Source organism: Seriola aureovittata, chromosome 8, assembly GCF_021018895.1.
Source record: "Seriola aureovittata isolate HTS-2021-v1 ecotype China chromosome 8, ASM2101889v1, whole genome shotgun sequence".
Lineage (NCBI taxonomy): Eukaryota > Metazoa > Chordata > Actinopteri > Carangiformes > Carangidae > Seriola > Seriola aureovittata.
This window is the reverse complement of record NC_079371.1, coordinates 6,351,049-6,377,317: the sequence shown is the minus strand read 5'-3', so window position 1 is coordinate 6,377,317 and position 26,269 is coordinate 6,351,049. Positions and strand designations below refer to the sequence as shown.

General features: G+C 39.2%; 1 protein-coding gene and 1 pseudogene across 1 annotated transcript; one reads left to right on the top strand and one right to left on the bottom strand.

Moving 5' to 3' along the window:
* The window catches only part of LOC130173970 (ecto-NOX disulfide-thiol exchanger 2-like), a 160,370-nt pseudogene that overhangs the window by 65,197 nt on the left and 68,904 nt on the right, over positions 1-26,269 (top strand).
* Positions 21,264-22,875, bottom strand: LOC130173971 (ladderlectin-like). The gene is made up of 7 exons (XM_056383555.1): positions 22,803-22,875; positions 22,503-22,550; positions 22,198-22,248; positions 22,004-22,095; positions 21,720-21,845; positions 21,500-21,596; positions 21,264-21,334 (listed from the first exon to the last, which is right to left on the bottom strand). The coding sequence occupies exons 1-7, from the start codon at positions 22,873-22,875 to the stop codon at positions 21,264-21,266; spliced, it is 558 nt and encodes a 185-aa protein (XP_056239530.1).

The window sequence follows — 26,269 nt, the reverse complement described above, 5'->3', positions numbered from 1 at the left end:
CCCACACAAGTGACAACTTTATTTTATTTTTTTGACAGACTTTCTTATGTTGCTGCTATACTGAACACAAAGGCCGCATTTCATAACTTGTTTTTCTACAGTGTTTTGATTGTTTTAGAGATAAAACAAGATGAACGTACAGTATTTAAAACAGGTTGTACTGATATAATGGCACATTAAACAGAGTTATGCGGTACTGTTATCTCAGGTAGTCCCTATCTACAAAATGTGAGTTTATTAATTTAGTAGCAATTAATCTTGCGGAAACAATGAGACATTTTTATTTTGCCTGGATCCCAAGACATTTTGATTAAACCCCTCAATAACAAGAGTTGTAATCAGAATCAATTACCTTGTCCTGCATACAGTTGATAGATAATGGTCAAAGTGTGCAGTCACCTCTTTGGCAAATCTCTCAGGCGACTTGGCAGTGACAAGAAGTGTTGTCTCTTTGAAGTGTCAGTTCATATATATTATGAGGGCCGCAGGGTATTGTAGCGTAGCGATGTTTGTATCAACACAGCAGACACTTTGTTAACAGGCTTTTAACATTCCCCTGCTACAGCTTATGGGTTTCCTTTCCCCTCAGGTCTTTGTATAATAAGGAGAGGTTGTTCATTTAATCTGAACTCACTACAGCAAATGATTAGACGGTTAACTCTTAAGGGCTGGTGTGCGGGTACAGTATTGACTGGGGCTCAGTAGGCAATCATCAAAATCATAGTTACAGTCGATCTGTTTTCAGTATATACATTCTTCGTGTACGTAGTCTGTGCCATGATCGTGCGCTTAGTATGGGGTTCCTTATCACATAAATTGGATGAGGGTAACATGTTAGGGGAGTACTTACTAGAATACAGATGTAGCCCGGTCGCAGTTCTGCCACAAAGTGAGATCTAAGAGTTAAGAGTAAGTAACTCATCCATTCACTTATCTTTTTGATAAAGTAACTGAACAGAGAGATACTGTAAAGCAACTTTATAATGCATTTACTCAAATAGCTTTTTTTGTGTGTATTTTTGTTGATTTTATCTGTTATCTTTCTCAATTACTGACCTGAATGATAAAACAGTGCAAACAGATTTTACTCCTTTTCTCAGACTTTAAATTTCAGACACAATTTTTCTCTGCTATAGTCAGTCAGGCAGCCACAATAAGCAAGGTGCAGCGGCTATTTGCATGATTTTTCATTCATTCCTAGTCAGGAATGCCCTAAAATACATATTCATGAACCCAGACACCCAATTTTCAGTGCTGCTGCTACTTCCCTTTTATCTGAATAAAAGTAAGTAAAAAATGCTGCTTGATTGTTAAGTGCCTAAAAATGGCCACATACCATAGATGACAGTAATAGAAAGCAGTTTCTCTCCCTCTGCTCACTTTCCTTTAAATCCTGTGATACTCTTGGCCCTCATCTCTTCATCTCTCCATCAATGTCTTCCCCCTGTTGTCACTGCCACGCAGCTTTCAGTCAGAGCTGCAGTCAACCATCCCACCAGTAGAAGAAAGGTCAACCATTAAAACAATAACAATGACCTTGATTCTGACAAGTTTAATAGATAAAGCAGCTGACCATACCTACATGGCTACATGACTCATACTTCTGCTCATGGAGTGTCCAGGTGGTATATCAGCCGGATGATGATGGACTGGTGAGATAGATGGACTGGTGCTCTCTGATGGACCATTTGGAAGTTACGCCGATGTTTTATTATTTTCCTTTCTTTTTTCATTGTGTAGAAGCTTCTGTGTAGAGCATCAGGTCAGGCTGTCGAGTTTCTCCATCAAGTTTGATGACACGTGACAGTCCGTGACATGCCTGTCTCTGCTGATGAACACTTGTGTGTGACCATGTGTGCCGCTGTTGCCTTCAGGGACCATAAAGTGCTGCTCACTCTCGTCTGTCCAACCTTGGTTTATCAATGTAGCGTGCAAGAGAGATGGAAACCTTGGGCAGCTGCTCTAACACTATCTTTGTGGTTTAAAGGGAAATCTGGCAATTAGCAATCCTGTGCCTTAATATAGTAGAAACAGAACATGACTCACAAGGCTGGGCATGGCTGCCATGGGAGTTCTGGATCAAGTGGCAGGACTGTTGGGAATTAAAGGGTGTTGTGTTTGCATGTCTGATTTGAAACGGATGACCCGGGGGACAGCATGCAGCTTGTTTTTTTTTAGGAATCTCTGTAAGCTGAAAGTCCAGCTGAAATCACACTTCAGTTGGTAGTCCTTTTTTGCAGTCCACAATAATGTCAACATGTTTTAGATTGATTATAAATTGTTTTTATTATTATTTTTGTCATTATTCAAGAAAATATATCAAAAATGCTCCTCTTCCTCTGAACATTTAAAGGGGCTTTATGTAAGTTCTGAACGTGGTTTCTTCCCTGGAGCGATTGATGGTGATTGTTGCTTGACAAGAGCTTTGGTCTTTGTTTTGTTTACAAGACAAAAGGTTATAGTAAGCCCTCTGAGCAGCGCTATGACTTCAGGGCGGATTGGAGGCTGGAAGTGAGTGAATCGCTATTCGAGGCTAGCTGGTTAGCGTGATAGAGGCAAGAGTAAACATTTGCGTTGGTTTCCACCACTGGAGACAGGTTGTGGCAGCTGTGTAGCAGTAGCAAAACAAATAACTGCTGTTTAATGTGCTGATGCTGGGCATCTAATTAGCTATCTTAGCAGTGCACTTTTCCCCTGGTGAATGTCTGTTTGGTCAGTCGTTCAACAAGGTAAGGTGAAGGACAGGATATGTTCATGTTTGTAAGTTAAACAAGAAAGAAACTTCAGCTGCAAGCTAATGTGGTTGTGGTTTGAAGTTTGTGGCTTTTGTCAAAGGACAAATGATTTCAGAGCAGATATATAGACTTTAAACCAAAATCCAAATCAACAAGCAGATCATTTCATTTCTTCCAAAACCTCTTCACATTCACTGAGGCAAACGAAATTTTCAGAAAACCCACTCTAATCTGTGTTAAACACAACAAAACAATAATTTGTGCTGTTAAATTGGGAGTTATCCTGTCTCTCTCTTTCACTTTCACACTAATAAATATAAAGATACACTAGTTGTTTCCTATTTTGTAAAAAAAAAAAAAATTGAATTCTCAAGTATCAGGAAGAATCAGAACAGTTCAAAAATATTGACTGCTTTTTTGAGGTTTACTGAAATAGCAGGACAGATTTGAACTTTTGAATGCAACGTACACCTGGAATCTCTCCAGTCATAATATCCCATCATCTGCAATTACCGTGGCAATAGATTCAGAGGTGTTTGGATGGAGAGGCATGGCAAGATAAGATCTCTGGTCGGTTCACATTAGCTGCTGACATTTTCTCATTTTCTGATGGAGATGTAAAATGTATGGATTTCCCTGGCTTCTTCTAATTGTTTGATTCCTGTTTCTGTGCTATAATTGGCTGGTAATAACAAAATGCTCTATTTGCTGAACAAGAAGAGTTAAATAATCTGAATGGAAAAAATGAAAGCCTCCTGAATGCCTCTTTTCAAGTTGTGAAAAGGCCTCGTAATAGCAAGAGACTTGCTGCAATACACCTTTACTTTTCCCCACATGTGGCTGCTTAAGTCCTCGGTCTCCATGTCATTATATTATGGTATATTGTGGCCCTTGGGGCATCAGGCTATTTCCCAGGGAATCATTCCTCTACTGTGACCTATTTTGAGTTTCTCCAGAGTGTTTTTTCCTCTAAACGTTAGCTTATTCTACCCTTTTCAGAGGCCTATTTATAGATTAAAAGATATTTTCACTGTAGAAAATAGCCCCAAGTTTTGAGTGTTTAGACTAAAACTTCTGCAGTTAGGCTCTCTCATGCCTTCTAACAGCTCCCATCTCTGTTATCTGTCTAACTGTAATCTATCTTGGTTAGACAAAGAAACTTTGCACCAAGGCTTACTTTGTGAAATCTGATTGGTTGCAGGAGATGACCGGATAATGAGTTAATTGGTCTTGTGAAAGAGCTGCGATTTCTTTCATTGGTAAATGGAATGGAGAGAAGCCATTAGATGGGAGACAGATCCATTACATCGCTACACCCTCTGCACTGCACAGTGCCTAATTGATGGAGGTGTCTGTAAAATGTATGGATATATCTTTCACATGCTTTGTGTGAGAGATAGAGATGCTACTAGACTACTCACTGAGGCCCCCACCTATCTTGTATATGTAGGAGCTCCTGGTATGCCAGCCCTTCTGTGGGGCTCCACTGGACTCTCAAATTGTACTGAATCAATAACTTAGGCAGGATCTCATTTCTCTTGTCTGTTTTTGTCTTTCCTCACAAACTCCTGGGAGCTGGAAAACCCGGAGACAGACACCGCATCTGTGGTGAATGGATCAAATAGACATTCAGTCTGTAGTGTTGCCATGTTTCCTTGTAAAGTTGCACTGTGAAACATGATGAACACCAAAGCTGAAGTAACTTTTCCCAAGGTCTTGCACATCCTTTCGACATCAGTCAGCATTGTTACCTTCAAGTTTGACAGCAGAAGATGGGGAATACTCCAAATGACTTCACTACTCCAAGGTATCTTACCATATCCACTGACACCTGATAAAAATGATTTATGTTGCTCTCACCTTTGATGAAGCAACATCACACCAAATTGAAGGAGGCTTTCCACAGAGAAACTTTCATGCAGAGTCTATTAAGAGTCTTCCTGGATACCTCAGTTATAATGAGAATAACTGCTGCATGTTTCATGCTCACAGTGTGATTCATGACAAAAAAATACTTACTTCACTTTTCCAGCTCTGTAGAGGTGACAGATTTACTGTCTTTCTAATGGACACTGAAGCAGAATTGCTGCTTGCTGACATCATGTCTTGAACCTTGTTCCTTTATCTGTAGGACAGTGTTTCCACTTACCAAGCTGCACTGCTGACAAAGGGTTGGGGTCACAAGACACACAGAAGTGAATCAGTGCACAAAAACCACAATTGATGTTTCTGCAAAAGTTCTGGACTGCACAGTTAAAACTCTTGCAAGATCATATCAGCAACCACTGAACCATAAATGTGCATGTACATTCATTACAGGATTTTCACCCTTGACAGAAAATGTGTTTCTTGCTGTTTTGCCCTGTTTCAACTCGGCTTTGTAGCCTCTTTCTCTATATATGTTGTCATTTGTGTGTACTCTGTTTTCATGCTCATACTTTATTGCCATACATCACTCAGCAAACACTGCAGGGAAGATGCCCTAATGTCAAGCATATGTGCAGGGAAACGAGTGTTGAATAACTGCTTGAAATTCAGAGGGAGGAGAAGAACAAATATGATAACTTTACATGAACGGATTTGATAAATTTGTGTTGTTTATAATGCCGCTGGAGTACAGAGTTAACACAACAAAACCTGGAGCAACCTCAGTTATGGCAACCATTCTTCAAGCCTCAGTGGTGTTTTACATTGACTGATGAACTTTTTGTTCAACCATTACTTTCAGTTCCATGTACAAAGAAAATTGCAGCTACTTCAAATGTACTTCAGACATGTGGGTAACACAGTCCAAGAGATATTATTGGTAGATGGTAATTCAGTTAACAGTAGGAAAATCTAACCTTGCAAATAAAAATAAGTAAGCATGAACGTCATAGCACGTATTTTGTATCTAACTCTCACATCTTTACACAACTAACATTGATTCACATATTTTAGTTAACAGTAGTAATGTCTATATCAAACGTCCATGTCATTTTCTGATGCAGATCTTTTGTGTATTCTCTACCCTTTTTATTATATTTCATATGATGACAAATCACTGATTTCATCTGGGGCATGCATGTGACCTTCCTATCACAGCTGATTTCTTGGTTGCATGAAATTACAAGATAATGTTGTGTCCTTTTCTCTCTACACAACACTTTCACAAATATTTGATAATAGTTACCTTGGGAATGTATTTTACATTTCTGATGTCTGCTGACCCAGTGACTTCAACCACATTCAGTATAAAAATTACTTTTGTGTTTGCTCCCCATGTGAACCTCTTGTTTGATTGAACAGTTGAGTGGTTCTGATGAAACAGGCTCCCTTTTTTGCAGGGAAAACATTTTTGTAAGTTATTCACATGAAAAATAATTGAAAACCTCAACATTAATGATAGAGAAACAAACAGATTCCCATGCTCTTAATCTGTGAAATTAGGAAAACCAGTCTGCTGACATTCACATGCAACTCATCTGTGACAGGACAACAAAATAGACATAAAACATATTTCTCAAAGGATAACTTTGAGAGGTAATTTCAAATGCATCAATAAAGGTCATTCTTTAGTTTGCCTCGGCAAATCTCCTCCGACTCAACTCCAACTGGTCCAAAGTGCAATGACGCTTTATAAAAAAACAAAACTTTGATCACACATTACACCAGCCTGCGTTTCTCTCCGTTGGGTGCCTGTCACTTGTCGGACCGATATTACATTTTTTACATTCCTCATATTCAAGGCAATGCATTGTCGGGTGTCTCAGTATTTTAAGACAGTGAAATGAGAAATGTAGGATATAGAAATGTAGAGATCTAATCTTGTGTCCCTGTGTTCATTGTTGAGTCATCTCTTGGTTTTGGTCACATACATTTTAAAAGAAGTAATTTCTCTATATTATTTATATTTTATAATCTTTGTATAATTTTGATGACTCATCTTGAATTTATACATAATTGTATTCAATCAAACAAGATCTGGAGCAATGAGCTAATCACAGCCATGACATGAACTCGTTTCTTGATCTAAAAGTTATGAACAAATACCTCCTGTAATAATAATCCCTCCATACATTTAGTTTCATTCAGAAATCACATTATAGAAGCTAAAAAGGCCACTTCATTGTTACCTTAAATGAGTTGTGTCCTCAGATCTCAGGGAGGAGGCTCAGGTCTTCAGCTTGTTCCAAAGTCAAGGCTGAAAACTAAAGCCGATCCTGCTGTTGTTGTTGCATCTTTCTTTTCTTGATTTTATAACTTTATAACTTTGTTGGTCATACACTTATTTTTTATCTGTTTAATACATTTTCTGTCCCATCTGTCTTCTTCTGCCTCAAGAGCACTTCTGAAAAGTGCTACACAAACAAACTTTGCTTGTAAAGCTGTGTAGTTTGATTAAAGGTAATTTGGGGGATAGAGCGCAGAGAGAGATGCTGTAGTAGAGTACATCTGGAATTACCATAACTGATGAAGGGAGTTGGTGTTTAGTGATGAAGTAGTCTGACTGGTAGACATGACACTTTTGGCTTTCCCTGCAGCAGGTGTAGGACTGAAGGATTGTGCAAACAATTAGAGCAAACTGAGTTTACAGCTGAAGGCGATGCATCAATTCCTCATAAACTTACTTACCAACCTAAAAAAAAAACTAGTGAGGCTACCAGCAACAATATCGCACACTTCAGAAAGCACTAATGATGCTCTCGCAGAAGTTTTGCAGTGCTGGGAGATGCACTGACCCATCAACATCACTGCGTGTGTGTGTGTGTGTGAGGGTGTATAAGTGTATGATTTCAGTGCATGTGCATAACACATTCCTCATGTACTTGCATGCATGTGTATTCGATCCTCTTAGAGACTTCCTGCTGTTTATTTTCAGACACAAGAGTGCGGGAGCCATAATTGCCAGACTTTAAAAGCACCGGCCTTTTCTGAATCAAATATCATGGGACTTTGAAGAGAGCATCTTCATGTCTTCAAAGGGAAACCAGCAAGGGAGAGAAAAAGACAGAGCTGAGACAAGGGAAACAAAGAGAGAGGGTATAGATAAATATCTCTGACCGTACGCCTTCATCACTGTGACCACTCCTCTCCCCAGACACCCACTTAGATGAAGAAGAGGACCTTCACTGGTCAATGTGGAGCCTTTTTTTTTAATCAATTTAGGTCATTATCCGACACATCAAAGTTCCGACATATGTTAAAATGAGGTGTAAGCAGCTTGAGTATCCTGATTGACTCTCTCCTCTATTAAATAGTCCCTAAAGCCAGCTGAAGACATGTTTGTAATGATGCCTGGGTTTCCTTTTTAACATTGAAATCAATGTGAATCCAGTGATCTGACAGAGGTAATGAGACACATAGCAAGTTGTTAGTCATATATATTCCCTCAACTCCTAAACCCTTTTTGTATTTGAGTCTAGGAAAAGGCAGCAAAGGAGCCTTGAGAAGTCTGGGAATGCCCTTCTTTACATCCTTATTACTCAAGGAAGGATGGAAGAAGTTAAAAATGAAAGCACTGAAACATGACAGAGACTTGTCTTGTTCATGTTTTAACTTCTTTTCCCCAAGGATTTTACATGTGCAACTTTGACCAGTCTTTCCACCTGCTCCACTGTTATGGTATGTTTCCCAGAATCAACAGCCTATTCAGTCCTTTTGTCCTTTTGTTTTTCCCATTTGAAGAATTGCATGTGTCTGAGTGACAAGACGGCAGTGGAGTATTTTCTCTGTTGCACGTCACTGATGGATTGTTTTGACTGACAGCCCTCTGTGGCAGATTTTTTGACAGCTATTATTCTTTTGACTTTATCTTTATTGTGGCTGTTAAAAGTTTGTTTTGTCCCTTTCAGGCTTCTCTCTTTTTTGTGCCATGAGGGGCTTTCTTTGTTTGCTCAAATCCATTTTGTCTTCATGACTGACTGGCTGTTGAGCAGGAGGGCTGAACGTCATTGAATGCATCGTCCAGCACTCATCACACCGCTCTGATGAATCCTCAAGTCACATTCTGACTCACTGTATAATGGATGAGCTAGATGAATCACATGAGGGAACCTTTAAGCTGTCGTCTTTAATTAACTTATAACTTCACCTGATAAATCCACTTCACATTGCACAGTTTGGCTTTTGGAGCACATATAGTTCAGAATGTGTTATTTTATTCATCTAAAATGTAAGCCATACGCCCCACTGTCAGTCTGCCTCTGAATATTTCCCCCTGATTATGGAAACACAACAGGAACTTTTTCCAATTACTTTTTCTAGGGGAGGCCTTTCTAGTCATTGCTATAGTAATTACCAGTGTGCCTATCATTGTTCACCCAGTATCTTCTCATACTGAGCTGTGACATATTTAATAGATATAGTAAAAACAATTTTTATTGCTCTTCTGCAGGATTGGATTAGTATTTGATGTACCATATGCTTAGGGCCTGTTTTTGAGAGATGAGTTGAAGGAGTTTTTTATTGATTTTATAAATAAGTCCATTCTCACTTGTCCATCATCTTTTTTATCAGGAAAAATGAAAAGAAAACAAAGGAAGAACCCACCTGGGGGGTTCAATTCTAGTCAAACAAATCAAATCAGAGATAAAATAAGGGTGTGTGTGTGTGTGTGTGTGTGTGTGTGTGTGTGTGTGTGTGTGTGTGTGTGTGTGTGTGTGTGTGTGTGTGTGTGTGTGTGTGTGTGTGTGTGTGTGTGTGTGTGTGTGTGTGTTTATGCCGATGATTGATGGAGACGATAAGGTGTACTGTATCAAGTGATGTGTAACCAGTGACACCCATGTTTGTTTCCATGGTCCCTGTCACAGCTCTCATGATTTTGGGTGTGTTGCTTAGAAAAACACTAAAGCTCTCTCTCATGCGCGCGCACACACACACACACACACACACACACACAGACACAGACACACGTCACAGCAAACATGCAGTCACTGCCAGAGACCAACACTGAGCCACCATGGCCAGTCAGCAGGAACAGCTCATAATCCCAGCTCATTCCAAGGGGAGCTGGAGGACAGGGGTGGGGGGATGGTGGGGATGGGGGGGTTGGGGGGGTTGGGGGGGTTGGGGGGAGTTGAGGGTGAACAGTAAGCGAGAGCAGCAGGAAGAAGCTGTCCTTGCTAACCGGCCTGCTCTTCCTTCTTCCTGATGCTGGGTGTCATGCTTCTGTCAGGATTGATGCTGACCAGCTCCGGGACCTCAGAGCTCCTCCACTTAATTACCAAACACCTCTGCGACTCCATAATCATGTAGAAGGCTGTGAATTGGCCGCTGTGAACAGACATCCACTTGATTGCTGCTCCAGCACTTGCAGTCAGCAGTGATAATGAGAAAAGTTAAAGGTTTTACTGGTCAACTGTGATTTAGCCACCGAGGACAGTGCTGGTATAGGCACAGAAAAAATACAAGCCTGATGACAGGTACGGAATCATTTAATCTGTGTTATCAGTGCATGGTCAGAAAATTAAATGGTATTAAAGTATACGTTTTCGATCTGCTCAGCACAGCTTTCATGTCAAATATTAACTCCTTCCCAGGTGGAACTGCACCCTGCTGTGCTCAGCCCCTGTCTTGATTGTGGAAACGGGCTAAGCATCATGATTCAAGTGGATTTAATTCATGAAATCATGAAGGGTTTCCAGCTTTCACCTGCATGCACCTGCTCAGTCTAACACAGATAAAGAAAGAGCAGCGAGTCTCATTATTTATCCACTCAGCTTAAAGACTCAGTGAAATTTGTGAATTGATTCAAGCTTCAGTTTCCACTGTTAGTTTTCTCAACACTAATCTTTAGATTTCACCTGCTGACAGCGGAGCATGTCACAGAATTTTATGCTCAAGCAGTTGCATCTTTTGGCTTCTTTTATCTGCTCCCTAAATGCCCTTGTTGGAGCATTATCTGTAGGTAGACCTGTGCTGCATTCCCAACATACTGGAATTTCCTGTAATATGTGATTTCCAGTTCCCCATGTGTAAGTAGCATTCACATCATCATCCCAGTTGTCATTACAACTGGGAAACTTGGATTATTATAATGATTGTTAAGCTCTAATACGTCCGACCTGGCATTTACTAATACAGAAGTGCCTGAAAACAAAACAAATATGGATGTGTCACATATTGTTCATTGTAATTAAACCTACATTTAATTGATATGGTGTCAGTGTGCAGTATTTTTGACTCCCACACTACCACCTCTGCAATCACTCAACAGCCTTGAGTTGTCCAATAACATGAACGCTCGGAAGTCATTAGCATGGGAATCTTTCCCATCTTTACCTGCCATATGACGTGAACATCTGTTTTCTGCTATTCAAACCATTATGCTAGCTGTCTGTGGCTCATATGTTGTTAATGCAACATTAATGTGTAACTGTTAAATTACTTTTGGGCTTTCTATTATGTATTTTAGAGTCCTTTTTTCCAATTTTACTCTTTAGATTTTCTATATGCTTTGTCATTGTGTCATAATTCGTATGGGGACTTAATGTTGATTTTTCACTGGTGGTGCATTTTTTTTAGCACAACAGACAACTTAACTTTTTTAGCAGTCTAGGTTTTCTGAATCAAGTTTCTGTACTGGACTACTTCATTTTTTACCTTTGGACTAACTCATGTTAATGGAATCTCATCTGTTTCTGTATTTCCCTGAATAACCGTGTACAGGTATGTAGTGTCAGTGCGGAAAAGATCTATACACAAATTTATCCAATCAGATATGAACAGCAGCCTTACCTGCTACCTCATGGGTCACAGTCACTAGCAGGATTAGCAGTTGTCAAAAACTTGGAAGTTTGTCCTTCATCCTTCAACTCTTGATCTACAGTAACAACACAGGTGAGGGGGGAAAAACGTCCTCTACAACTCCACATTGCTCTTATTCTCCAATGACTTGCTCACCTTTGAGCAATCTAATCAAAACCATGACATCCACATCTGTATCATTCTGAAAGGCACCATATTACAGAGACTAAAGATGCTTTAACTGCTGCTTTACTGGGACTTATACAAGAAAATAGAATATCTGTCTAACATTCAGCTACAGTGCCTCATTTCTACTGCTGTAATTATTTAATTCAACCTGGAGACTTCGCCTGGACGTGCACACACTTTGTTACTTCACATACATGCTGCACAGCTGCACACATTCACTGTACTACTTTTGGGCCTTAAGCAGCTCCACTGCAGCAGCCGCTGATAAAGTTCCTTCATCAAGGCCTAATCGATGGTATTTCAGGGAGGTGAGCGTGTTAGTTGTTTGGTCTCTCCTCCCACATTTTTCCCCATCAGCCTGGAAATTCAAAGGAGTGGCTTTCAGCAGTAAATCCACTTCTCTAATCTCTTGACTCCCACTGGCCCAGACATGTTTTAAGTCAAACCAAACAAATTCTCTTCGTAGCACGTTACCACCCTCGCTGTCATACTGTCTGCAGTCTTGTATATTTCTGTTTTTTAAACAGCAGGCTGAGCATGGTTGTGTTGTCAGAGCTGGGACCAACACAAGCTGGGCCACGGGCATCCGGAAAAACCTGAGAAATTATCTCAGTGAAAAAACATGGAAAATGAAACGTCAAATAACTTGAAGATAGTCTCAAAACACAGATGTTTACAGGTTCTCGAATGACTCTTTTATGAGGTTATTTCTTATTTAGTGTGTTTGGATTAAAACAAAAGACATTTGTGTCTGTGGCATATTCACAATTTAAGACAGTCGTAGGTGGTGTCTCTAGACTCTGTTTTTTTCCTCGCTGCATTCCTGAAGGTATCAGAGAAAACTTACTAAGATGCTCCTTGCCTCAGTGGTGCAACTCATCAAAGACAAGACAGAGAATGAACACATCAGAATTACCTGTTCCCCAGTGTTCACATTGCCTGAAGTTGTGTTTTGCTTTATCTGAGCAGCTGAGGAAGTGAAAATAAACCCTGCAAGCCACGGCAATTTTCGCTCTGCTATCCTGTTTGTGTGTTTAATAACGGTATGTTGATTCTGCTGGGAATGTAGTGCTAGAAAGTGAGTCACCATTGCCTTTTTACAAAATATAAAATGTGAATTGTGAGAATTAATATGTGGTATTTCTTCCTTCTTATTATTACTTTCACAAACCATGTGGCTGTGGATGATGGTTTAAAGGCTGAAGGTTCCAATTTGACTGACAGAAAACTGATGAGGACCACCTCATTGGCTGAATACATGGTTGATAATGTGGCAGCTTTGGAGGTTGTTTGGATCAGCAGACCAATCAGTATTTTCCCGCGTTTGATTATTCATCGGTAAACACTCTCCTCCTGCCTGTCGATGCCGCCGCCTCGGTAATGGATGCTTTTATTAAGCCTTATTAGATTAATTGTTGGGGATGAAGACACAGTCTTTGGCAGTAGACCCTGAAGGGTAGAAGAAGAAAGGATCAATCAGTCGTGTCCATTTCAAACCTCATAATGCACTGCTGATTGTTTGAAGTGTGGAGCTGGAAGAGATTTATATGGATATAAGAGAGAGCCAGGCTTTTCTCTCCCATCTCTATTCTCTCTCTCTCTCTCTCTCTCTCTCTCTCACACACACACACACATCCAGGGAGAATGTATTTGCACCCTCTCTGCCAATTCAGGTCAATGAGAAGAAAAGCCCCACTTGAGTGTCTGAACAAATGCTGCTCTCTAACGACACAAAACAACAAGAGAATTTGTGTTGCACTTATTTAAGAATGACCTCTGATATAAACAACACCTCAGGACCACTCCACAAACAGTAGGACGGCTTTCTCCTCTTACGTCTACTTTCTAAATAACTCTCATTAGGAAAGAGATGTTTATTGTAATTAAATGGAACAATAACCAGGACTTGCAAATCTGGTTTTTGAACAAGAATTCACTCTATGGTAGATTGTTGCAAAATATGCTATTGTAGTTATTTGCTACAGTGTGAGAAGCGATCCGATTGTCCAGCTGTCTCATAAAGGTGTGAGTACTGTGGTAGATGATCCTGATTTGTCTTAGACATACACCGACTTGTGTGTTTATTAGGTACACCCAGTAAATCTATGAAATCTAGAAGATGTGATGCATTATTGTTGGTATTTAACAGTGCTGACATAATTCTTCAATTTTAAACTGAGCATCTTTTGGTTTGGACTATTGTTTGAAAGTAATGGTCAGGTGAAACCCTTATGTGAAACAGCTAATAATCAGAATATTTGTCTATTAAAAATATTACCTGTATGGCTGCAGGTAGCCACACAGTAGATGGAGTTTATTAGGTACACCTAACTACATCTAATGTCATCCATCACTTCAATCCCATGATAAAATCCGACCTCATTAAGTTGATTAAATAGCTTTTTTTTACACTGTTGTCAGGGAGATGTTTATTCAGCTCAGCAGCTGTGGTGACTTTACCTTTGAGGTGTTGATAATATTTTGGCCAACCCCATTTACTGTGTGTCATTGCAGGTTTACGACAAAGAATTTGAAATAATTGTCAAATGCTTTAAGTTTATATACCCCTGACACTGAAAACATCCAGGAACCTTCACTATTATGATCTTTTCGAAGTATAAAATTATGCCTTTGCAGGATATTATTGTCAGTGTCTGACAGTATTTCACACAGAAACATGTCAGTGGTCAGTGCCGGCCAACCTGCCTCACAGAGAGAGGAGCAGATGCATTAATGCACTGTGAAACTGTTAATGCATGTTGCCACCAGATGCAATCCCTACTTTGGTGGCAGTCTCACGGTTTCAGTGTTACCTGCATTACTTACATCACACCTTCAGTCACAGTCAATAATCCTAAAGTCATAGTGCGACGAAGCCACTCATGGGTATTTAGTCAGTGTAAATACTCAACTGTATTTACCCCTTTTTTTGTATCACCTCAGTCTTTATTGCCTTTATAAATACACAAATAAAACTGACTCATAACATCAGAAGATACGACTGCAATGAGGTAGTTACATGTTACAGCTAGTATTATTGTTTACAGTACATTTTGTTTATTAAACTATTACACAATCATTTACATTATTGTCAATAAAAAATCACATATTGTCGATGTATTTTTTCCATTTTCTGTTAAACTAATCTTTTCTCACTCTCAGAGAATAACTCATTTTCTCCATCACAAATATTCCCTGTGCTCTATCTAACCACTGTCCCTGTGTGGGTGGCTCCCTATCCAGCCAGTTTCTTGTAATGGCCTTCCCACCAGGTGGGAGCAGAATTTTGACCAAGTAATTATCTCACTTCAGCACCTGTTTAGTTATTTTTCCATAAAATTGAACACTTTTTGGAAAATGTTTATCCTAATACCTCATTCAATACTGAGTTCACTCTTTCCCAAAAGGATTTTATTATTGGACACCTCCAGAAGATATGTGTGTGAATTGCATCTGTATGGGCACAATGCCTCCAGCATGTTTGTTGCCTTAGGAGTTGTTTGGTTTTTATATGAGGTGTAATAAAGAGATTAATTAGGTTTTTCCAATTAAGTTCTCCCTGTTTATTTGAATTTGTGGATGCGTGCAGTGCTACAAACATACATAATGCCAGTCTTCTTCTGATATTCATTGCGATATTCAATTCATTTTCCCACTTAAGTTTTACATGAAATGTAGTTTTAGCCTGATATTTCATTAAACTATGATAGTATATACTCCTTTCATGAGGATCAGTGACTTTATGCTCTTCGACTTCCTCTTTTGCCTTTCTTGTCTCTCTCGTGAAGAGCTAAGGTCTATATGTATAGTATGGGCAACACAACATTATTTGACCTATTAGTAAGTAACAGATCAAAGCAGTGGGGAAGGGAAGATATACAGTATTAATATTTATGTGTTTGTGTTTGTCTTTGCGTTTGTGCACCATGTAGGAAGGCTCAGTGTTTGATTGACCAGGATATAGAGAAGTGGTTCCCAACCTGTGGACCATGAAGGTATTGCAAGACTGTACAGTTTTGTGAAAAAATTGAATAATAAAAAAATGAAAAAATAAATAATGTTTTAAGATGTCTTGAAAATAAATTATATTTAACACCTTTAAAAATGTTTAAAAACCTCCTTTCATTTTTTTTTTTTTTTTCGTATCACTGTGACCACATCGTACTTGTATTGTTATGGGGTCTGATGTGGGCCGCCAGCATTTTTGAGATTTTCAAGTGGGCCATGAGTCAAAAAGCTTGGGAGCCACTGATATAGAGGATGATGTATAGGAGAAGCTGTGTGTGTACGTAATATTCCTGTGTGTCTGCAATAAAATGCACAAGTGTTCTTATGCAACTACTTCACATCTGCATATTACATGTGTGGGAAACATTTGGCATATATTTACAGAATCCAAGTGGCAACTTATGTATGTAAGTTTACTCAGCTGAGAGTGTATGGTAATGGTTCAGGAAAGACTGTTGACTGAAAATTAAGATTTTTCAAAGTTGACTGACAACAAGTATGGGAAGGGATCCAAATCTGTGCCATCACTGTTGAAGACATACACTAAAACATTCATGCACCATCCAAACCTCCACACTCTTATTTTTCACAACACTGTTCTTGCAATTGTGCAAAATGTTCTGGTTACATGAGGTTTCATTGCCGTTGTTTTCACATGGACACACACCACACTGGCTCCTGGTAATTTTATGATGGATTGCTCTCAGTTGGGATGATCCAAATTTTGTGCTGATGTAGTTTCACTTGCCTGGTTGTGCTGATGTTGTCTGTAGGTGAGGTGGATGTATAAAGACACACACACACACACACACACACACACACACACACACACACACACAGTAAGGTCAAGAAGCCATCCACTACTTGAAGGCAGTTTTGCAATCCATGCATTTTATTGTGCCTGCTGTGTGTTTTCATGATTATGAATGCACTTGTACAGAGATCCCATGAGGTTTCTCTTTCCATGTAAATGATCAGATGTCATCTTATATACATCATACCAAAAGGAACATAATAACCCCAACTCCCATCCCCAATTGATGTAAACATGCAAGTACATACTGGTATGCAAATTTTTTTTACAATAACTATACATTGAATTATGTGACCAATTGTGTAATTTTCCCTTGAAGGAAAATTGTGTAGTGTTTTATTTTGATGTAATGAGCTTGCAGTAATGTGGTTGTTCTTCTCACGACCAGATAGCCAATATCATATTAAAATGTAATTTCAAAGAGATAGACGGAAGAGATATTGCCTCTTTTTTTAATTTATCATACTTCACTTATCCCACTTCTGTCATCAGCTTCCGCCGTTCTTTCTCTCTCCCAATGTCTCCCTTTCCTCCTCTCCTTTTAGGTTAGTGGTTTGATATTGAAAGCTTCCTCATTGTGAAGGAAATAGTCCCCGGCCATCAGCCCCACCGCCCCTGAGGGAGCATTTAGTGGCGCTAAAGGCCAATCAAAGAGTCCAGGAGATCAGCAAAGCCTTGGTCTGAAATCAGTCTTCAGAGTTCACAAGCTCATGACTCCGGGGCACAGGGGGAATCAGCTTCCTATTGACAAATTCATTTTAACCACAGTCCCTTCAGACAGACCAATGGCCTGTCAATATCAGTTTTAAAATATCAGGGACACCATAATAAGCCAGACATCATCCTGTATTCATTCGCCTTATTGAATCTGCCAATCACAAGAGAATTAGAAAGATGAAAGAAGGATTTTAAACTATAAAAGTTGTTGGCTGCAGCTTCATTTAAGGACTATTTCCTTCATTTTGTACATTCGTTTTGACTTTGGAAAGGAAATAAGTTCAAACACGTAGCTGTGAGCTTTGCAGAGGTAAGATAAAAATAAAATAAAGGAATACTGTATATGAAGTTTCCTACCTGTTGCTTTAAGTGTATGATAAATAATTAACTGGCCGCTGGCTTCCACAGAGCAAAGGGAATGTCAGTTGATTCAAAGCCATTGGCTGTGGGGCTCAGACCAAATTGACAGAAACTGTATCAGGGGTTATATGTATGTGCAGAGGGTACACTCTGACTGCAAAATGGAAATAAATTTCATGATCAGAGGCAGAGAAATGAAATGTAATATACTGCAGGAAATTCTTCCACCTCAGGCAAACCACAAATTTGAATTAAACACACCTCAGACCAGACCTGAATCAACTGTCCAGCTTGCTTTGACGTTCACGTCCACACAATGCGTTGTTGACATTTGGAAAGTGAGTGTGTCAGCTTCTCTGTGAGTGTCTGCTGCTGACGATTACCCATAACACCCTTCTGTTCATAGGTTTGCAAAGGCATAATTCCAGCATTACTGTGATGATATGTTACACTGTGATTCAAAGCCAGTTCAGTATCACTGACCAACTAAATGACTGACTGATAAAGTTACATCATTGTTAATTCGAATGTCCTATGACTGAATCATAAAGTTACACCATTGTTCGTTGCTCTTTCAAAATGAATTGGCACAAACAGGTTCTTTTAGGGCAGCATTTACAGGAATGCCCTCTTGCATCTACTCTGTTCAGTTTGTGGCAGAGAGGCGGATCAGCAGCTTTTTACCCAGACGGAGGTTGGGCGATGTGTGAGAGACATTATGAGAAAGTATTCTGTCTCATCTAACTTTCTCTCTGAGCGATCATTTTCCAAGTAAATATGGCTGCACAGTCTTTGTCTTTCATTTATGTGTTTGGTGATTTTGTCAGATGATGTCGCGGTTATGAAATCAGGATTTTAGCAGCAGCAGAGCAGCAGTTTGGAAATGGCTTGGAAGTGCACATGTAGTCTTAATGGGCTGCGTTTCAGTCATAAATGAGAACAGCTTCATTGGGAATTTGACTCTGTTGAAACACTGTATATGTGAGCACACAGAGTAGGAGAGAAGCAAACAGATAAAGGGATAAAACTGGCTGTGACTAGGCAGAATGCAAATATGACGCAGTGATGTCAGTTGTTAACAGCGGTTCCACCACAGTTTTGAACTACATACAATTTTGCAGATTGACAAGATGCAGTTCAGTCATATACTAGGTTTTGACCTAGTCTTGTTTTATCTTAGATGTAATAATCTCTCCGAACACAGTGAAACCTGTAAAATAGTAGTAAAATACTAATACTATTCTGTTACAATAATGTAGGTCAGGACAAACAGTCAGGAAGGGAAGTCAAAAGATGACCCATGTCTACGAGGTCCTTTTTCACTTGAAAGTATTAGTGTTACTCCTGCAGAGTCTAGTTGACATGATATAATTTCAGCCCTCTTAATGACTTATTCAGTGTCTGAGTCACGACTCAATACAGAATCAATCATTCATGCTTCACAGAAATGATTGAGTGGAACAGCATGGTACCTCCATGTTGACTTGGCCTTTGGACAAACCAAACTCAACCAGTGGCAACCAGCTGAGACTGATGAGATGAGAGTTGTTCCACATTTCTCTCACTGCTGCATTTTGATTCATTTGCAGCAGCGATAGACATTGCCTTAACCTTGACCCTGCTTTGACAATCTTCTCTTGAATCACCAGCTTAAAAGTAAGGGCTTTCAACTGTGACTTTGTTAATGAGACACACAGCTTCACAGAGCCAAGGTGGCTCTTTGGGTGAATTGGATTTTCACATTACTGGGGCTGCCTATTGTTTCTGACAGATGATGTGAGCAGATATGAGCATGATGAAATGAAAAGCAAATATCTGGCAGATAAAATAACATCAAATGGATTCAGATAAAGTCTTCTTTGAAATGACTCTGCTGGTGTAATATTAAAACTGTTCTCAGGGTTGTAAAATTTAGATATTTTGCTGTTTCTATAAATAAATTAAAAAATCACCATTTGTTCCAGATTTCATCAATTGTTGACTTATCAAGATCAAGATTTCCTTACTTGTGATTTTCTATGAAAACCCAATCTCCAAGCCATTGGACCTTTGAATCTTCTCTCAAAAGAGACATAACACCACCAAGGTTCTTGGCTGAGAACTCATATAGTTATTGAGAGTTACTTTTACTTTAGCAAACTGGTGTCTATGTCAGGACAGGCCAATGGTCAGCATCTCAGTTTTATCCGAACATAGGAGCAGGAAATTTCGTGACATCCAGCTTTTCACAGATGACAAGCAGGATTCTAATTTGATAATTTGAGAAGAAAAGAAATGTATTCAATATTTGCAAATAATTTTTTCAAGAGTTAAAATGTAGAGAGAAATGAGCAGAGGGCCAAGATCAGAATCTTGGGGTACTCCAAATTTCATATCAAAAAATACTGATGTAGTCAGTGTTGTGCCAGTTCACACTTAAAATGAACAAGTTCACATTCATAGTTCATTTCTTTAAAATTTTTAACCAAGTTCACAGTTCCAAAAATGAACTACGTCATGTTCATTTGTTCCGTAAATAAATAGGCCGCTATTCTTTTTCTACCCATCCATCACCAGCCCCAAATCATTGCCACTCCCAAACTAAATGAATTATTGTATAACACAGAAGCTCAGCATTCACAAAAAATATGAATGCGTTCAATGAATGCGTTCAATGAACGGTGATCATTGAACATGTTCATGCACTACACTGGATGTAGTAGTATTGTAGGAAATGCAGTGTTCCATCAGATAAGTAAGACCTAGAGGTAGGCTGGAGATCGCAAAATGTTTTTCCAGTTGGTCTGGGAATATACAATCATCTGTGGTGTTAAAAGCTGCACTAGGATTGAGTAAGAGAAGCACAAAGGTGGAATCTGAATCTATAGTAAGCAGATCAATTGTAAGTGGAGTGGCAGGCCCTAAAGGCAGACTAAAAAGGAGAAAAAAAAATACTGGTAGATTGTGGGCAGAAAGCTGCTGAGACACAACTTGTGCCAGAACTTTTGAAAAGAATCCCAAGCTGAATTAACAACATTCAAGAAAGATGGCTCAATCTTGATATATTATTGTACATGTTGCAAACTATTCAGTGGGTGAAGTGCAAATAAAGTATCGGTAGTGATGGGCTTACTGGAAAACAGAGTATCTGACCCTGCATATAATGCTTTATCTGTGGATATCTGAAGAGCAAGTCTTAGGCCAAACTGGTTAGCCAACTGGACAAAGGCTGTAACGCGTCCTGTGACTAAATTTACATGTGTAGAAAACCTCCTCGGTCTCTGTAGGACAGAAGAACTACAAAAGGGTGTTCTTTCAAATATTCTGATTGAGTTTTCTACATTCTAGATTTCTATAAGGGTTCAATGAAGAACACATGAAAGGCACAAGAGTAACACTGTATGTTGAATATTATTTTTTATTCATTTATGTCATAAATTTTAACTTCTTATAAACACTTTGCTATCGTAAACATATATTCCAAAGTAAAAAAACAAAAATAGATCATCAACACCACCTCTTTACAAGTCTGATTTTGTAGCATGAAGACATCAACAAGTATATCGCTGCTAAAATACACAGCACTAATACAGCATTATCCTGTCATAGGACAGTCACATTCTTTATCCTAAAATCAAAGCAAGGCTGTGTTTGCTAACACTCCAAATGCCCTCCATCACTATCTGGAGATTATGATTCAGATCAGTACAGACAGCTGCGCCCTGCTGTCACGCTTAGCAGGTATCAATTCTCTTCATGCAGATGGATGTCCATCCATTATTGCAGTCATGATTGGACCAGCCCGCTGCAACAGAAAATGTTTGATCATTAATATTGTGTATAGATACACAAGTCTATGATTACCTGAGATGATTATGAAACCTTTAAAAATGTAATCATTACAGCATGTATGGAGCTATCTGAACACAAGTAAAGAATAAATGTGACATATGGAAATGCTCTGTCTCACCCCTGGCATTAAGGTAGACGCACTGGTAGCGGCTGACAGTATTCTGTGAGTTCCAGTAGTTGTATGTGAAGGGGGTCTGGTCCACCCACCTCCAGCCCTGGACATAAAACGTGAAGTTTAACAAACAGCAGACATTTATTAGACTTTTTATTAGCCTGACTAAGATGGTGAATCATCTGTTATAGGCAGTTTGATGGATACATGTGTGATGGTAAATAACCTGGAAGTAGAATCCTCCCATCCAGGCGACGGAGTTTCCTGACCTCATGGTCAGGTCCTGCAGGAAACTGTAATCAAACACGTCACTGACAGAAGCCAAGGAGGCTCCCAGACTCCTGCAGTTGGCCTGAAGGTGGTACAAGCATACACATGCAAATATTATGTTAATGTGATAAAATGTAGAATGAGTATTTTTATGTTAGGGAAAGTCAGTCTGTCAGATGAACAGTAGAGAAATAAAGTATAAAAACAGCGTTCTGTCTTTGAGTAAAGGATTTAAATTACCGCAGCACTGCTCCAGGTTCTGCCAGAGTGCACATACAGATAGCAGCCATTCCTGTATCTGGTCCAACCAGTGGGACAAGCGAAGAAACGACCTGCAGAGGAGATTGAGGGAGGAGCAGAAAAGAGACTGATTTAATTTCATTAGAATGTATAGAAGGAGTCAGTGTTCAATGATTCATATAAAGACAATAGACCTTCAGCTGATGAAGCCATCTCTCCAGCAGAAAATACCTCAGACCCATCCCCTAAAAAAAAGAGAAAAAAAGTCACATTATGATCACAATCTTCCACTAATATGACACAGGATGTAGTGAATTACTGTAGTCTTTCAGCTTTTTACCTTTAGGAACAAACTCTTCAACTTCATTTTCTACCACTGAGAGAAAATAAAACCAAAAGCAGGAGCTCTGTTACAGTCTGATGTGCAGTCTGTTCAAAATGTTCATGTTTTGTTTGTTTTTGTTTTGTTAGAGTTGTTTTCTTTGTGAGAGCAGCTTACCCTGGTTGTCACCCTTCACCTCCTGTGGTGCGGCTTCAACAACTCCACCTGGAAGGAGAGCAAAAGGAAGTGGCTGCTTCATGTCATCTGCCTCTGATTTACTTTACTATTTTATAACTATGAAATTACTATTTAACAGTAGTTTTTACAAATTTACTTCCTCTTTCCAAATTGCGTGTTGTGTAGTTGTAACAAAGCAATTTCTCTGTGGGGAAGAATAGGGTTTTTCGGATTTGGATTACACAGGGAGCTGCACAACTCTTACTTAAGACTGGAAATGGTATGAAAAGTTAATCTGACCTGCTTGAGCTGTGACATCCAGAGCAACGCTGAGCAAAACCAAGAGGAGCACGAGGGCCTTCATGATGAACATGTTGAGGAGGATGAGCAATGATGAAGTGGTTTAGCGTCTGGTGGGAGTCGGAGAGAGTCAAAGCAGTTAAAGAGCAGAAAGACAAATTTACCGCTGTGGAATGAGAGTGTGAGAGAGCAGGAGTTTTACCTGTCAGGTAGCTGTGAGTTGAGGCTGGTCAGGTATCAGTTAATGCTGCAGTGATAATGAGGAGGCTGCTCTGCTCCTTATATACACACCTGAACCATAGGCAGAGTACAGTGCAGCACGTGAATGAATGCACTTTGATCTAAACGTGAGTGTGTTTGTGTTTCATCTCTCAAATACAGCCTCCTTTAATTTCACAATGCCAATAAGGAAATGTTGATGAGTGTTACTGATGTGACTGATACAGTCATGACCAATAAAGTAATCACACACTAATTAATGTTTTTCCTTCAGAGAGGCAGATCTGACAGCTCCTACTGACTTGGGTGATTGACAAAAAAATTATGAAGACTTGAGTAAGGTATTTGAAATGGGATTATATATTAATTTATTAAGGTTATTTAATGAAGTCTTTGAATGAAAGCCATCCATTTAATTTTTTTTCATTTAAGGTGAAAAGTCAGGGAGGGCCATAATGCTGTATAGTTTGACTTTTTAGAACTCGTGTATGTACAGTTTGCTGATAATTGACTGAATGTGTAAGTTCAGGGGAAGTCATGTACTCTCTTCAGTCTGGATTGTATGACGGCTGTGGAAGGTTTCTACATTAAAACAGCAGGAATAAACACTGTGTTTAGAAGGCTGTTCATTGTCAGTATAATATGGTCTCTACTTATCGTTCTTTTCCTTAAAAAATAAAAAACTATCTATTAACTGCTGTTATAAATGTGACAACATAATGCATTTTCTATCAAAAGCCTGCAGCTTTTCTTAGCTGGTAATAAACAGCCTTCTATACACATTCACCGTGTGAGCCTTAAAACAGGTGTTTATTCCTGCAGACTGACTAAATGTAGAAAATATCTACAGCCTTCATAAAATCCAGACTGTGAAGAGAGCACAATAATCTATGTACAAAAGGAGTTCAAAACAGTCAAATTAAACCCATGAAAAACACTTAAATATCTTTTCAAAATGACCAAATAGCATTATAACCCTCCCTTAATTTTCACCTTCATTGAAAAATGAATGTGATGGCTTTCATACAGAAAATCCAATAAACATCTTTTTAAAGATTATAATCTGTTCATTTCCATTATAGATACCTTTAAACTCAATATTATTTTTTCACATTTCAGTGAGAACTGTCAGTGTAACCTCATTGACATTACTGCGGTAATTCACTGTATCATTCTGGTCATGGCTGTAGCAGTCATATCAGTATTACTGATATCACTAATTGGCCTTATTATTGTGTTTGTAAAGGAGGTTGTAAAGTTGGTTGTAAAGCCTATAACAATATGTGACTGTATTTTGCATGAGCTGATAAATCATGTTAAGCATAAAACAACAAAACACTAACATTAGTAAAAAGCTTTTTTTTAATTGATACATTTGGAGAAGTGATTTAGAAGTTGTGACAAATTTTGCAGCACCAGATCTTCAGGTAAGGAGTTCAGAGCTGAGGGGTCCGGACTGCAAAAACCACGTCTGCTTTAGTCCTGATCCAGAACATCCAGCAAAGCCCTGCCTGACCTGTCAGATCTCTCGTTGACATGAACACGACAAATTCATCACCATTTGAAGATTTCTTGCCAGTGGAGAGAGTTTTTCAGAGTTGAACATCCTTCTCAATGGACATCACCTACACATTCAGCCCCAACAAAACATTTGACACCTGAAAGTGTGTTACGCAAATGCAATGCCTTTCGAATATGGCAGGTCTATATACACATTGCTGCTGACTGGGTAGTCTGATTCACTGGATGTAAACTGTGGGTATAAGCCTGGCATTGGGCGCCTATTTCCGTTGCTATGGAAAACAATAACAACCTCCGAGCTACCAACCCACACACTGACAATGGCAGGTTTTGATGAAGATTTGGATCGTGCAATCACACAGTCGACATACATCTTCACAGGGTTGTGGTGGCAGCAGGTTAAGCAAATAGTCCAGATGTCCCTCTCTCCAGCAATGATTTACAGTTACTCCTAGGAGACCCCTAGGTGCTCCCAGGCCAGATGAGATATGTAGTCTCCCCAGCATGTTCTGGGTCCACCACAGGACCTGCTCCCAGTTGGAACGTAGACAGACTGGTAAATTGAAAGCTTTGCCTTCCGGCTCAACTCCCTCCTCCCCACAGTGGTCCGGTACAATGCCCACATTACTGCCGATGCTGCGCCAATCTGCCTGTGAATCTCACGCCCCATTTTACCTTTACTTGTATAAGTAATTATGTCAATTTGTAATTATACTCTGTTCCTTTGTAGGTCCCCACCTGCTGCTGTTTTTGCAAAGTTTTGGATTAAATTAATTGCTCACCATTTTTAAATGTTAAGACACTGCTTTTTATATGCATTTTAACAAACTGGTATCTTTTAATCATTCGGTTAACCTTGTTTGTAGTTTTTTTTTTTCTTTGTTTATTTCAAGGGACTGAGTGCCAGCCTCTGACTGCACTCGTGGTGTATACGGTAGCTCTCCCAGACATCCACCCCAGTCAACAGCCAGTTTGTTTCTTTTGAATACTGGAAGTACATTTTAAATAACTTCTAATTGTGAAAAATTGTAATCATATCTTAAATTAGTTTTTGTTACAGAAATACTTTCATAGCTTTATCTGGTTTCCACTCTGTTTCCAACTACTTACTGATGCCTGTGATTCAGTGATGTCTTCTGGTTTCTTTTATTTGATTCATAAAAACACTTTTATTTTGAATCACGTCTCCGCCCCTTCAGTCTGTGAGTCTTTGCCTTGTTTGACTGTGGATTTAAGGTCATTGGTATTCCTGGGGTGTAATTCCCCAGGTAGTGTAGTTCATTCCCTTTCTACTGAACCAACTAAAAATATAGTTCTCTCCCGTCTCACTCCCTCTGCCACAATAGCATTTTTTAAGTATACAGCTAAGTTAATATGTAGGTCGTTTACAACCATGTATAGTACTTTTGATATGCCTCTTGATGTCACTAAATTTCTGAACCTGATGGCTGATAAAACCATATCTGCTGATAACAACTGTTGTGTTGAAATGTAGTTAATAATCTAACAGGTCTATTGTTAATGTATCACACGACAGTGACCCAAATATCAACTTCCTCATAGAATAACAAGCACATGTACATGAACAAGCACAGTAAACTGTTTTCATATGAACTGAACTGAACTTTCTTTTTGTCTCATAAACTCTGACACTGTGATGCTGAAGCCGGTGGTGTTAGTTAGATTCTTTTTTTTTTTTTTAAACACAAAAGAACACAGAAAAATAC